The 15812-nt window shown below is 30.5% G+C and overlaps 1 protein-coding gene across 2 annotated transcripts; it reads left to right on the top strand.

The window, feature by feature from the left end:
* The first annotated feature begins 1820 nt into the window (after positions 1-1820).
* On the top strand, positions 1821-11564 carry LOC111698026 (uncharacterized). 2 transcript variants are annotated; one of them, XM_023468244.1, is made up of 11 exons: positions 1821-1970; positions 3256-3320; positions 5053-5138; positions 5811-5906; positions 6779-6899; positions 7149-7243; positions 8222-8305; positions 9128-9199; positions 10524-10615; positions 11023-11113; positions 11368-11564. In XM_023468244.1, exons 1-11 carry the CDS (start codon positions 1921-1923, stop codon positions 11485-11487), a joined length of 972 nt encoding a protein of 323 aa, XP_023324012.1. In that variant the 5' UTR covers positions 1821-1920; the 3' UTR covers positions 11488-11564. The 2 variants fall into 2 exon arrangements, with proteins under 2 accessions (XP_023324012.1, XP_023324011.1); XM_023468243.1 differs by having other exon boundaries at positions 5047-5138.
* Positions 11565-15812: the final 4248 nt, after the last annotated feature.

Raw genomic sequence — 15812 nt, 5'->3', positions numbered from 1 at the left:
AGGAAATAGGAGAATATAGGTCCAGGAAATAGGAGAATATTGGTCCAGGAAATAGGATAATACAAGTCCAGGAAATAGGAGAATAAAGGTCCATGAACTAGAAGAATATATATCCAGGAAATAGGAGAATATTGGTCCAGGAAATAGGAGAATATTGGTCCAGGAAATAGGAGAATATAAGTCCAGGAAGTAGGAGAATATAGGTCCAGGAAATAGGAGAATATAGGTCCAGGAAATAGGAGAATATTGGTCCAGGAAATAGGAGAATACAAGTCTAGGAAATAGGAGAATACAAGTCCAGGAAATAGGAGAATATATGTCCAGGAAATAGGAGAATATAGGTCCAGGAAATAGGAGATTATTGGTCCAGGAAATAGGAGAATACAAGTCTAGGAAATAGAATAATACAAGTCCAGGAAATAGGAGAATATAGGTCCAGGAAATTGAAGAATATAGTTCTAGGAAATTGAAGACTATAGGTCCAGGAATTGAGAGAATACAGGTCCAGAAATTGAGAGAATACAGGTCCAGAAAACGTTTTTTTGTCCGTTAAATAGTTGAATGTTTGCACGGTCAGAAAATAATAAAAAAACAAAACAATTTATGTTTTGAGAAATCACACAATTTACAAAATATTAAGACGACCTGTCCATTTAAAAGTGTCCATGTTTAGTGCATGACATACTGTATAAAAATAAACAATTACAAGTTTAAAATGTCGTCGTACTTTTGTCAATAATATAAATCCAGGGGAACAATGGAACCGTTCTTATCTCAGAAGATAAGAGTTAGAATTAGTCACAAAGTATTTGAATAAAATCATTAGGTTCAGAAGCACAATTCAGTAAACTTACAGTTTTTCACGAATTAGTTAGTATTTAGTTTAATATATTCATTAGGTTTACAAGCACAATTCAGTAAACTTACAGTTTTTCACGAATTAGTTAGTATGTTGTTTAATATATTCATTAGGTTTACAGCACAATTCAGTGAACTTACAGTTTTGCATGAATTAGTTAGTATGTTGTTTAATATATTCATTAGGTTTACAAGTACAATGAAGAAAACTTACAATTGTTCATGAATTAGTTGGTAAGTAGCTTAATATATTCATTAGGTTTACAAGCACAATTCAATGAACGTACAGTTTTACATGAATTAGTTAGTAGTTAGTTTAATATATACAACCAGAATATATACAACCAAAATTTTAAAAAATCGAATTTTGTTAGAAGCAAATTTTTGAAAATTCAATCATCCATAAACCTTCCCTGGGGTCAAACGAGGCCCCACAAAAAAATTATATATAGATACATTAGTTTTACAAGCACAATTCAGTGAACTTACAGTTTTTTCATGTGAATTATATTTTTAAAAAATTATTAGAGTTTATCATATTTTTTGCTGAATTTTGTTTTCTAAGTGAATTATATTCATTTTTACATAGTAAATAGCAAATAGGATATAAGCTTTAATATATTTTTTAATTCTACAATTACAATTAATTGAATTTACAGTTTTTTCAACTTGAGTTACAGGATTACCCAGAAAGGAAGAAACTTCAGAGACGACTGTGCGGATTTTTTTTTACAATTCTTTTTACATTCTTTGATTTTAGTCAAAATACATTTACATCGTTACATCTATGTGGGAAACCTTGTAAAATATATATCAAGTTTTACCATGAACTAAATGAATTTGTAAACTTTAAAATTAAAAAAAAAAATAAGAAAAGCAAAAGTAAATTTAAAGCCTTCTTATGTCATTTTTTTATTGCAACATTCTGAGCATAATTTTATTATTGTATCACTTCACAATCATTGTTTGCAAATATTTCAGAGTAAATATAGTGACGCAATAAAGTGCTTATATGTGACGCATATATTAAACTTGGAATAGATTATTTGTCAAGGTTATAAAATGTTTCTATTTCTACTTCTAGTTCTGGTTCACTCAGTGCAGCCTTTCAGGTTGGTTTTTTAATTGTATTTGTCCGATACCACGATGAAAATGACGCCACGATGTAAGTGAATCTTGCGCAGTGTTACTGCGTGTAATTCTCTACTCAATACTCTCGTTATTTGTTAATTATTGATGGAAGACGACAACCTAGGCTGCTTTTTCACATTCTTTTGAAGTTGAATCAGCCCCAGCTAAGAAACTTTAGTTGTAAAGTGGTTTATCCAAGTCTTCTAAACCTTTGACTGAAACCATTGTAATTGATACTAATTTATTTAGCGAGCTGTTTTGTATTACAACTGGGGTTTCCATTCGGAATTGTGCAATAATTGAGCAAATTTTGATCTGTATAGCTGGGTAGCTTATCTAAAAATAATCCAAACATATATTTGTTGCATGTCACGATAAAAAATCTTGTTGGTTGGACAACAAATTATTTTCAGGTTTCTCTGTTATAATGGATATCAGAAGAATTATATCAATTCTTCTGATATTTTCAAATTCTATAACAAAAAGAAGTGTGATTAGCGGTGGCTGGTGCAAAATTTTACTTTTTTTGTATTCCATTGGCCCAAAAAAAATCCGCAAACTTTTTTTCTCTAAAAATAAAAAGTTTAGAAGAGCAAAAATGTGTATTTAACTTATTTCAATCGAAATCTAAAATTTTATAAAGATTGAATCACAGAATCACAGAAAATTCGCAAAATTGTAATGAGAAAATTTGCAATTTTCAGTTCTGGCCTTAATTTTAATGTTTATTGTTTTTCAATGGCTCTTCAGCTTTTAACTGAACAGCGTATATTTAAAACTTTAGAATATGAACTGACCAGAAATGAAAATTGCGACTTTTCTTTTTAAGATTTTGCGAATTTTCTGTGATTCTCGGTTTCAATCTTTATAAAATTTAAGATTTTGCCTTTCTAAACTTTTGATTTTGAGAGAAAAAAGGTTCACGGTTTTTTTTTCAAGCCATTGGAATACCAAAAAAAAATAAAATAAATTTCAAAACAGTCGCCCAAAAAAGGTACAATTTTGCACCAGGCGCAGCTAATTACACTTTTTTTTGGGAAAGACTTTACTAATATTCCAATCAAATTCTAAAACAAAATTTGGGTAAATTTTCCCAATTTTTAATAGAAAGTTTTCCAGAGGCCGCGATTTAAAAGCTTCAGCTCGGGTCAAAATTCCTTAAACTTAAAAGAGTTTTTGGCATAGTGTCAGAAAATTAAGTAAATGATATACACCCGTTTATTTTTAACGAACACTTAAATTTAATTTCGCCATTTTTGTTTTTAGTATAACTACAACTACTGCCAGTTCTGGTCAAACTATAGATAAACCGGCAAATAGTGGGAAAAATGGTAAGTTTATTTTCTAAAAAATTGATATTTTTTTGGGACTCTTAAAGATCTGAATTAATGACTTATTGAACTGTTTATTATTATTTTTATTTATTACAAAAGGATTTCAATATTTGAAATGAATTTTTTTGAATTATTTCATTTGATGCTAACGCTGCCAAAGTGACATCCGCATTTATTGCTTCGGCAACAATGTATAAATTATAAGAATTAAACACTTTTCAAGTCAGAAAACGTTGTAAATTGGGTATCCCCTTTTTAATTCAGACACGAGGTGTACTCATAGAGAATAGAATATATATTAGAATATTAGAGCCTTAGAGGGGAAATTTAGAGAATCTCTCGGTATGAATTTTTTCAGTCTCTTTCAGCCTGAAATGGAGTTTAAAGTGTACAAATCATGTAAATGTTCACAAATTCTATGCAGTAGAGTACATTAATACAGTATGTTCCCTAGACTATTCATTTCAATTCGAATTTTTAAAGCTGTTAAATAAAACTTAATAATGAATTAGGTGAATAAAAAACATCATTTAATTTATAGTTATAACGGAAAATCATCGTTTGTAAAGTGAAATGATCATTGGTCAATTATGAAACCAGCCTATTTCATTATTTGGTTTTCTTTTAACATTAATTTTAGATTTTCTATAAAATGATGTTCCAGGGCCCAAAAGGTTATATAGCATAAATATGTGAAGTACACCTGCAGTATGGAAACAGTACAACAAAATGGCCGTTTAACACTTTTTTTCTAGTAAATTCCCCTCTAATATATATTCTAATCTCTTTGGGTATGCTCCATTTATAGATTTCCCTGCTTTTCCTGCTTTCCCTGCTTTTCCTGCTTTTCCTGCTTTTCCTGCTTTCCCTGCTTTCCCTGCGTTTTCTGCTTTTCCTGCTTTTCCTGCTTTCCCTGCTTTCCCTGCTTTTCCTGCTTTTCCTGCTTTTCCTGCTTTTCCTGCTTTCCCTGCTTTCCCTGCTTTCCCTGCTTTTTCTGCTTTTTCTGCTTTTTCTGCTTTTCCTGCTTTTTCTCTAATTTCATGTAATGTATTAAATCACAAAAATTGTTGATCAATAATCAAAGAGAATAGAATATATATTAGAGGGGAATTTACAGAATCTCTCAGTATGAATTTGTTCAGTCCCTTTCAGCCTGAAAGGGAGTTCAAAGTGTACAAATCATGTAAACTTTCACAAATTATATGCAGTAGTATACATTAATACAGTATGTTCCCTTCTGTCTATTTCAATTTCGAATTTTTAAAGCTTCATAATGAATTAGGTGAATAAAAAACATCATTTGATTTATAGTTATAACGGAAAAACATCGATTGTAAAGTGAAAGGCATAGAGTCTAAGTGAAATAATCATTGGTCAATTATGAAACCAGCCTATTTCAAAATTTGGTTTTCTTTTAATATTAATTTTAGATTTTCTATAAAATGAGGTTCCAGGGCCCAAAAGGTAATATAGCACAAATATGTGAAGTACAGTATGGAAACAGTACAACAAAATGGCCGTTTTACACTTTTTTCTAGTAAATTCCCCTCTAATATATATTCTATTCTCTTTGTCAATAATGGTAAACTTTTATTTCTAATAATATTTTTTTGATACACTCCTTGTAAGTGGAAATATTAATCTATAATCTTAATCTTGATTGTCATGTTTAGAAGGAAACCATGTCATGTATTTTCATTAAAAATTACTGGATTATTTTTTGCTCAAGCTGTGACTCTATCTTGTCGCCTGGAACTGAGTCCTGGGGACCACTGGACCTCTTGTGCCTGGTCCCACGTCTTTCCTGATGTTTGGGTAGGATATTTAACTTTGGACTCCAAGAATAATTTGATCAACAAAAGATACAGAGTAAATTGTAAGCAGAAAATCCGATTGTTATCCTTGCTGAACACTCAAATAAAATTTGGTTTATGATAAATATGCGCAGTTCACCTATAGTCCTGTTATTGGTCAATTTTTCGTCTCTCTGTCCAACATTTAGTCGATAGGGGCAAAAAACTGAACAACGCAAAACATTCTAATTTTCAAAATCCCTCTGTCTTTTCAACTAATATATTTCTCATTTCTATTTGATTAAAATGGCTGAAGATTTTTAGTATTAAAGGGGAATATCATCATGTTGCAAAGATATAAGGATTAGAAAATTAGATATTGCGGTGAGTAATCAGTTCCTTTACATTACCAGAAGAGAATCAGCCTTGACGTTTATGGCCTATAGCCTAGGTAAAAGATGTACTTTCAGGAATATTAAAAGGCATTAGTGCATTATCAACTTTTACAATAATTTATCATTTACATTTCGATTCGCATAGAAAAAATTTTTTCCTAGAAAACATAAAGTTTGTAATTTTCTGGGACAAATCAAAATAGTTTTTTTTCAATCAAGATCCAAGTCCTTCTATGTCAGATAAAGGGCCAGGCTGTATTGTCGGAAATTGTTCATCTCTTTAAGCAGTTTCTGTCTAGGGTCTAACGAACAGTCCTGGGTATGTGATGTGCACAGTGAGTAGTATTAACGGAGATGGAGCCCCTTGTCAGGATGTGGGAAATCTTAAAGGAACGGTAAGACAATAATGTTTAAAGGAACAGTAGGAAAATAATATTTAAAGGAACAGTAGGAACATAATATTTAAAGGAACAGTAGGAACATAATATTTAAAGGAACAGTAGGAAAATAATAGTTAAAGGAACAGTAGGAAATTGATATTTAAAGGAACAGTAGGAAAATGATATTTAAAGGAACAGTAGGAAAATAATATTTAATGGAACTGTAGGAAAACAATATTTAAAGGAACAGAAGGAAAATAATATTTAAAGGAACAGTAGGAAAAATAATATTTAAAGGAACTGTAGGAAAACAATATTTAAAGGAACAGTAGGAAAATAATATTTAAAGGAACTGTAGGAAAACAATATTTAAAGGAACAGTAGGAAAATAATATTTAATGGGTTAAATCAATTTTTATTAAGAAGTCCGATTAAATTGGTCTTTTATGTAGATTTAGGTTGCACAAGCAGATATGCATGCTAAAACTAATATAAAATTGGGATACATAGAATACAAAGGAACTTATTCCTTGCCTCATCATATCATATCTAATCTTATAATCATTATATCTTTGCAATCTTATTAGTTATTTATTCTTTTAAATTAAGTCGTCATAGTTTGAAAAGCATCAGGTTCAGGTTGCAAAGATATAGGAATTATAAATTAGAAAATGAAAAAAATTCTTTAAGAAACTCAAATTTGTTAATCCCCATATCTTTTTAATCTAATGTTTTTAACCTTTGATATTTCAATTTTAGATTATTTGATTATTAGAATAGAATTGATAGTGTGAAATATCTAAGGTCTACAACAATGGATTGCAAAGATATAAGAATTAGAAAATTGGAGTATGTGGCAAAGAATCAATTCTTTTTCTTACTTGTAGTATGATGGAGCATACGATACGGGTAATGCCTGGGTTGGATCCTACGTATCTCGTATATCTCATGATGTTACTGAGAACTCCTGTGGACTAACTATCAATAGTCCGAATGCAAATGATACAGGTAAAAAAACGGATAAATCTCCAGAAACTGAAACATTTTCTGATCTTTATATCTTTTCAATTTGATGGATCTTAGACCACTGATGATTCAATAAATGCTGCTAGATCTAGGTTTGAAATCAAGGCTAGATAATCGGGTAGCAAAGATATTGGGACAATAAAATATGTATTATGTAATCTTTAAATAAAAGCTTTTAGAATCGTTTTGAATTTGTACCTAAATGTTTAAAAAAAATTTAATTATGTTGAGGTGTATGGAAATGCCATGTAAAAGACAATACAGTTGGATCCTCAGCTAGTGTTTTCTGGTCAGAGATAAACCTTTACGTAGCAAACAAGAGCGAGGTTAGTGGAGTTTTTAGAAATAGTTGCGGCATTGATCATCATTTTTTTTGTTTCCGGTCAGCACATACACGTGCACATTTCCAAATATTTTGTACAGGCTTTTATAGGCCTTACTTTAAATCTAAAAGTGGTGTACAATATAAAAGTGGTGTACAATATAAAAGTGGTGTACAATATAAAAGTGGTGTACAATATAAAAGTGGTGTACAATATAAAAGCTGATTCTAGACAACAAGGTATAAGAACCAAGAATATTTCATGAGAAAATGTAAAAGTCAAATTAAAGTAAATCTTCATAAGATTGAATGCCATGCTTTTAAGGTTTCAATTATAATATGAGTCTTAAACTTTTGAAAGCACGAAAAGATATAAAGCCCATTCCTGAAGCATTTAATCAGTTCTTAACCCTTCAGGTTTAATATTTGTACTAATCTTTAACACTTCTTTAATTCGCTTCAAGAATTTACGGATGGTTGAAAGCTTCATCAAAGGTCTTGAATTTTGATATTAATGTTGTGAATACTTAATCTTGACTGTGTTACTTATTCAGTTGTCGTCGTCGTATATATCAATACAATAAAGACTAAAATCTATTTCAATTTTGATTTTTAACCAATCCTCTAAAGAACAGAAACACATATAAACATATAACTCAAGAAAAGTTATCAATTAACAGCTTCTGTTTGTTAACTTTTAAACTTGTAGTAAAAAAGGATTATTAATAAAAGTCGTCTTCATTGGATTATAATGGCCAACCACTGTAGACTATCTAAACAAAAAGCTCCGGATGTTAAAGTAGTTGTATCCGAATGCAAATTAAATATTGAATTATATCAAATTATTGATCAAAGATATAGAATTTGGAAGTTTTTGTTGTGACTTCTAAATCTAGACTTCTATAGCATAGCACAAAACTATCGGCTCTGAGCTCAGGATTTTAAAGTATTTGCATCCAAATACTGTTTAAACTATATACAGGTTGTGATCACAGATCCTGCCCTGGATTCAGGAATGGATAAAAGTCTGTGGGTGGATATTTCTCAGAGCAGAGGGAGGATTCAGGTTAAGAAAATTAATAACTTGTTGGGAATTAACTGGACTAAGGAGTAAGGATCAGTCAACTCGTGTCAAATCTATCATGTATTCTGAGACTCACTTCAAGTAGAGAATATAACATTTTTCTTCAATTATTTAAAAACTTTGTAACGCAACATAAAAATTTAGGGTTATTACAGCAACAAATTTAATTTACTGATCGTGAAAAGACGGATCTTCCACCTCAAAAGTCTAAACAAAATTAATTTGTTTTCGTCTCAAAATTAAGCTCGAACCAGAAATAGTATATTATGGATTTTAATTAAATTTTATTCTTTTACTTAGATCATAAAAATATGATATAAAATATTCATAAAATACATATATATTACTTTTTTATTAAACAATTAACAATAAACAAATGTACACCCTTAGACTGTATAAAGCACAAACGCCAAGATTCTTATGTACTGTATAAACTTACAGTACACGCCTTCGGTTCGGTATTACTTACACACACTCTTTTGGTACAGACATGACGTCTCCACACCCTGGAACTAACTGATTACTCAATCAACTCAAGATCTAATTTTCTAATTTGTTTTACATGGAAACTATAAACCTCTGGAATAGGAAGACGACTTTTAGACTCAAGTTATGACATTTAATAGATCCAATGAACGTGAGACACAGCAATTATGCAATGTAAACAGACCTGTTTCACTCAATTAGGAGAGAAGTATTAGGACATCATTTATTAGCATTACCAATAATCTTTTAATTAATTAACCCGTTTTAGGTGGTAATAGTTAAATTTATGGACTGAATGTACAGTGTACAATTTTTTAGGCATCGTGCAAGTCCTTGTATGGAGTACCTCCACCTGAGATACGCTGGTACATAGATGAATTAAGGAACAGGGTAGGTTCTATATTAAAAAAATCTGTACAATATACAGAGAATATATTTCATATGTTCTATATAAAAGAATATGTACAGTGTACAAGGAACATGGTAGGTTCTATATTAAAGAATATGTGGTTGTACTGTGTACAAGGAACAGGGTAGGTTCTATACCAATGAATATGTACAGTGTACAAGGAATATATGGAAAGTTCTATATTGAAGAATATGTGGTTGTACAGTGTACAAGGAACAGGGTAGGTTCTATACCAATGAATATGTACAGTGTACAAGGAATATATGGAAAGTTCTATATTGAAGAAGATGTGGTTGTACAGTGTACAAGGAACAGGGTAGGTTCTGTATAAAAAAGGATTTACAATGTACAAATAAAATGTTAACTGGGTAGGATTTAAAAACATTTTTACCACAAAACAAAAGCTTTTTACAACGTACAGCATAGTAAATTAGCAATATTCATTCAAAAATGTGTTTCTCCAAATTTATCATAAAATTTATCCTAGTTTAGAATTATGAAATTGTCTAAATACAGTGAATCCCAAATTTAAAGAGTTTTTCATAATGTCGTATTCTCATTATATTTAAGATCAAATGCCGCGGAAAAATGAGTTTACTACAATCAATTGCGGTCCTACATATTTCAGAGCTCTTAATTTACCTTGAATCAAAAGTAGCAAGCAGTTTCTTAAGAATCATCAAAAAACTTATGATTCTCTATACAATAATAAATTGACATATTTTCATAATTCGCATTCAACCCCTTTGAACATCTCAGCAGCGTTATTTTGTGATGAAGCATAACCGCTGTCATTGCCACAAACTCTGATTTTCTAATCACTATATCTTTGGAACCAAATGTTGCAGACCTTAGATATTTCAAACTATGAATTCTGTTAGATCAAATAATCTGAGTTTGAAATATCAAAGGTTTACAGCATCAAGTTCTAAAAATATTGAGGTTTAAATATTTGATTTTGTTCCAAAGTCTCAACTCCTTTAAGACGAGATTTCATGCGCTCTTGCTATGTATTCTTTTATGTGAGACCACATTGAGGAAATCTCATGAAACGTTTTACATATTTAATAGCTCGTAGATGATTTTTGTGACAAACTGTATAAATTAATATAAAGTAGTAGTCTATATTTGTTTGTTTGTATGTCCGATCAAAACTAGAATTTTGATAAGGAACTCTTTATATAACCAGGGGCAAGAGATGTTCTTAGATTGGTTTCAAAATGTCTAAGTTGAGAGGGTTGAATATTTCAGAGAAAGCAAAACTAGGTTCCCAAGCTAGTATCTAATAAATATTTAACTGTTCAGATTTCTACTAGAGATGCTACAATAACCTCCACAACCAGCTCAACAGGGGAGTCCGTAACTTCAACCATATCAATGGATTTAGATGAAATGATGTAAGTCTTAAAAAAAGATAATAGTTCAACTTAAATGTAAAATATCTACCAACTTTATTTAACCTTTGGTACGAAAAAAAAATAATTTCGCCTTCTGACTTTTTTCTTTGTTTGATTGAATTTAAGATTACAAAAGAATCGGATTTCGATTAAAAGAAAATGAACAAAATTTAAAATAGAGTATACACAAATTTTCAACTTTATATAAACTATATGAACATGCCTGCTATAATAACTATATATAAACTATATGAAAATGCCTGCTATACTAACTATATATAAACTATATGAATCCTGCTATACTAACTATATATAAACTGTATGAAAATGCCTGCTATACTAACTATATATAAACTATATAAAAATGCCCAGGCCTGTAGCTAATGTGAAGATATTGACAATTATAGATTAAGTTCTTACGGTGTTCAACCGGATCAAGGTTACTTCTCATTTGCTCTTGGATGCTTTCCAGAACAAGGAAACTACTTCCAATCCCAGGTACTAAAATACAGTCATAACCAGAAAACTCCAAAATATGAAGACGACTTTTAAACTTAAGATATGCATTTAAATAGTCAAATGAGCATGAGACACAGCAATTGTGTAGTGTAAACAGACCTGTTTTACATAATTAGAGATGTGATAAGTAACTAGTCTTTATACCTAATTTTAGTTTGAAAAAAATGAATTCTTTTTAAAAATTCAATCAACTTCAAACATATCTTTTGTTCAAATTATATTTGTTTGTATAGAGTGGAGTTTTAAATCCTGCTGAGGTTATGGTATTTGGGAAGAGTTCAGGAGAAATATTTCTTCCAGTATCATTGATCATCCTTCTTCAAACCGTTCTCATTACAAACATTTTATCTTGAATTACACCATGTACAAATACTTAGTTCAATAGTAAACTGTGTCATGTATAACCAGTAAAATATAGTTTTTTTTTTGACGTCATTGAATTTACCTGTACAGAGAAAACCAACCACTTTTTATTTCGCAGATTTATTTGTAAAATTTTGCAATCATTTTACAGAAATAAAAGCATAAACTTGCTTAAAAAATGGGAATGCAAATTTCCAGTCCATCATTTTAACAATGTGTAATGTACACACAATAATTCAGCCCTGCTTCTGGTTTTTGATTAATTTTATGCCCCCCCCCCCCCCCTCCCACACAAAGTCTAAGAGTGAAGATTCAAATACTCAATCAATTCCTCTTGCAAAAAAGGTATAACTCATGGGCGAATTTCAGTTTATTTTATAGGTTATGGGGGGGGGGGGGCAAGAATTTAAAATTTGCCAATTTTTTTCTAATCCCAACCCCCTTGGAAAAAAGGCTCTTTACGATCTTTATCAAATTCAGGGGAAGAAAGTTCCAAATCGTAGTTATGTTCCAAACATGACACTGAGTACAGGCTTGGGCACAATCAACGTTTTTGTTACTCTTCCTGTGCGGAGAGCAAACATCGATTAAAAAAACTATTTCCAACATATTATTAAGCACAGCGATAACTTCAAATAATACTATTTACCTTTTTTCTAAAATTAAAACTGTAAGTGCTCGTTCATTTTCAATAAAACCATTTTCAAAACAATTCAAAGCTTTCCATTTTCGCACATATCACAAATTTGAATCTTGAAATCGTTTTGGAACATAAACCAACTTTCCTAAAAATCCGTAATTTGAAAATATTCAAGAATTCAGAACAAAACACACACTTTCATAATTTACAGAATAGTTTGAATGGTGAGTGAAGATGATTTCAAGTTTTCTCCATTTTTGATAAAAAAATTCCCACATTTTTCTGTTTGATTTTATGCTAATAACAATATAATATTAATATTACAATTTTTAATTTTTATACAATTTGTTACTTTTTGAAATAACAGAACAAATATATTATTTACAGTTTTACTGTTTCATATTTAAATTCTACGTATGTAAAAAACTTGTTTTGTTACCATGGATTGAAATCTGTGAAATGTCTCAAAATCGTGAAATGTTCCAAAACATGTTGTTTCACCAAAACTTAGCATTTTAACTTAATATTTATTCATAATAAAAAATAGCAATATGTTGACAAATATATTAAAATTATTGTTGAATTAACTTTCAAAATATTGATATCAAGATTAAGCTTTTCAGTAGAAGTTGAATTGTTCCCCCCCCCCCCGTCATTATTGTTAATAATTTCCTTCCACGTGGGCCAGCTATTTATCGCAAACTAGCTATTTTTGTCACTAATTCCCTTTTTACTACATTTTAAGTCATTTATGCATCACTTACTGATGCTGCAAACATTATTTAATATTTTCCAAAAAAATGTTGAAAAAATATTTTTTGTCATTAAGCCGTCTAGAAGTCCAAGCAGTGTATGCCTGCGCTACAGTAAAGGTTCTAAACTATTCTAGTTCTCTTCCCTAAGAACTCTATGAAATACAGGAAACTTTTCTAAAATATCTGATTTCTCTTCTCCAGTGGCAATGGGAGAAACTTTTTTAAATTGTTAGTGTGAAATTATGTTTTTTTTTCTCTTCTTTTAAGCAACTTGGGAAAGTAATAATATCACCATTCAGAAATAAAGGGAAAGAAATATCTTTTGATTTTTCTTCCCCAGACTCGTATAGTTAAAATGTTTCTTCTTCTTTTAATATAGTTTTTCTTCCCTTTCCTCCCTTTTTCTTCCTTTTTTCTTTTTTTTCTCTTTTCTCCCTTTTTCTTGAATTTTCTTCTTCGGCTGAATTCTTTCCCCCCCAAAAAAAATTTTTGAGTGGAAATCTGTTTTCAAATTATAAGATTTATAGAAATCTTAAGACTTCAAAATTGTAAATAATTGGCTTACTTTTTTATATCTCATTTAATTTTTGATGAATTTTGATGAAATTTTGGAAAACAATAGAATAAACATTTTTCCAACAATTTCTCAAAAAATTTTATTTTGTCAAAAAAAATTTGGTTTTGCGGATTTTGTTTTACCTTCCGAAATATTTTTTAATTTTTAAATGCCTCACACCCGAACAGAAAAAAAAATTTGAAAATATTGTCCAAAACATTGATAATCCTGTTTTTTTAACACAACCGCTTTTAGGTCTAATTTATGGGAACATTCAGACTTCAGTTACCAGTATCCAAGACATGGCTTGTGTGAAGAAGATTGAACTGAACAACTGTGGGTTTCTCTAAAATATTTTCAAATATCAGATATTATAATTTTTTAAGTCAGCTGTAACAGATCAAACTGTTCCTATCTTGGAGAAAATATCTGTCCTAATAATTTCAGGTAACCCTTTGTTTGAAGATATGTATGTCCGATCTACAACCGTACCCTCTGATTCAACCTTCGTCTGAGAAAATTATTGTTCTTGTTGTTATCTGATAAAAGTTTTTGATTATTCATGTTGTTCCATCAGAAAATTGATTATTTTTGATAGCATCAGTTCGTTTTAAGTTAAAGTGACTTAAAATCTATTTAGAAAAGACAAAAAAGAAAATAAACAGAATTTCTATCTTTCTAAAGGTACCATTGTGAATCCAGCATGTAACGTTTGAAATTAGGTCAAAAAATCACTTTACGCTGGAATTCAGAAACTACAGCGTATAATCGAGAGAAGTCCATTGATATCATTCCTCTCTTCAAGGGATTCACCGGCAATCTATAGTAGTTGAACTGAGAATGTATTATTGGGGAGACATTTTTCAGGATTCATTTGAGACATATAAAACGATAAGACTATTAATGTTTCCTAGAATGGGATTAAATATGATCTTGCAGGGACGGCTAAGGTTCATAATGTTGCTTAGAATGGGATAAAAATCCTATCTTGCAGGGACTGATAAGATTAATAATGTTGCTTAGAATGAGATAAAAACCTTATCTTGCAGGGACAGATAAGATTAATAATGTTGCTTAGAATGAGATTAAAACCTTATCTTGCAGGGACAGATAAGATTAATAATGTTGCTTAGAATGGGATAAAAATCCTATCTTGCAGGGACGGATAAGATTAATAATGTTGCTTAGAATGGGATAAAAATCCTATCTTGCAGGGACGGATAAGATTAATAATGTTGCTTAGAATGGGATAAAAATCCTATCTTGCAGGGACGGATAAGATTAATAATGTTGCTTAGAATGGGATAAAAATCCTATCTTGCAGGGACGGATAAGATTAATAATGTTGCTTAGAATGGGATAAAAATCCTATCTTGCAGGGACGGATAAGATTAATAATGTTGCTTAGAATGGGATAAAAATCCTATCTTGCAGGGACGGATAAGATTAATAATGTTGCTTAGAATGGGATAAAAATCCTATCTTGCAGGGACGGATAAGATTAATAATGTTGCTTAGAATGGGATAAAAATCCTATCTTGCAGGGACGGATAAGATTAATAATGTTGCTTAGAATGGGATAAAAATCCTATCTTGCAGGGACGGATAAGATTAATAATGTTGCTTAGAATGGGATAAAAATCCTATCTTGCAGGGACGGATAAGATTAATAATGTTGCTTAGAATGGGATAAAAATCCTATCTTGCAGGGACAGATAAGATTAATAATGTTGCTTAGTATGGGATAAAAATCCTATCTTGCAGGGACGGATAAGATTAATAATGATGCTTAGAATGGGATAAAAATTCTATCTTGCAGGGACAGATGAGGTTAATAATGTTGCTTAGTATGGGATACAAATCCTATCTTGCAGGGACGGATAAGGTTAATATTGTTGCTTAGAATGGGATAAAAATTCTATCTTGCAGGGACAGATTTTTCAATTTTACAAGTTGGTATATTTTGAAATATCAGAAAAGAATATATTCTTGACACTTTTATGGTTTCATAATTTAGATTCTACCATGCGGGAAAAACTTGTTTTGGTATCAAATGGTCACGTGGATTTAACGGTTCTGTAAATATTTCAGAAAGCTGTGACTTTCGATCACAATTTGACCCATTAAACACAATTTTTTAGTCTTTTTCTAAGATACTTTTTTGTCGGCATATGCATTTTGAAGAAAAAAGTATAGAATAAACAAATCCGTAAGTTAAAAGCTTGTTGAATTAAAGACCAAAAAAGGTTTGATTTCAAATGTAAGAAACCAAATGCTGTTCACTCTGGTTAGTTCGGGGTGTGGTGTAAATGCTTGAAAGTATTATTGATTAAAATCTGTGAAATGTCTCAAAAGGGTGACATG

Source organism: Eurytemora carolleeae, unplaced genomic scaffold (assembly GCF_000591075.1).
Source record: "Eurytemora carolleeae unplaced genomic scaffold, Eaff_2.0 scaffold153, whole genome shotgun sequence".
In the NCBI taxonomy this organism is placed as follows: domain Eukaryota; kingdom Metazoa; phylum Arthropoda; class Copepoda; order Calanoida; family Temoridae; genus Eurytemora; species Eurytemora carolleeae.
This window is presented reverse-complemented; position numbering and strand designations above follow the sequence as displayed.

Excerpts from the sequence above, each read along its gene's own strand:
- LOC111698026 (XM_023468243.1), top strand. The coding sequence starts at position 1,921 with ATGTTTCTATTTCTACTTCTAGTTCTGGTTCACTCAGTGCAGCCTTTC. Across the intron at positions 5,907-6,778 it reads TGGGAAATCTTAAAGGAACG|TATGATGGAGCATACGATAC; the intron begins GTAAGACAATAA and ends TCTTACTTGTAG. Across the intron at positions 7,244-8,221 it reads ACGTAGCAAACAAGAGCGAG|GTTGTGATCACAGATCCTGC; the intron begins GTTAGTGGAGTT and ends AACTATATACAG.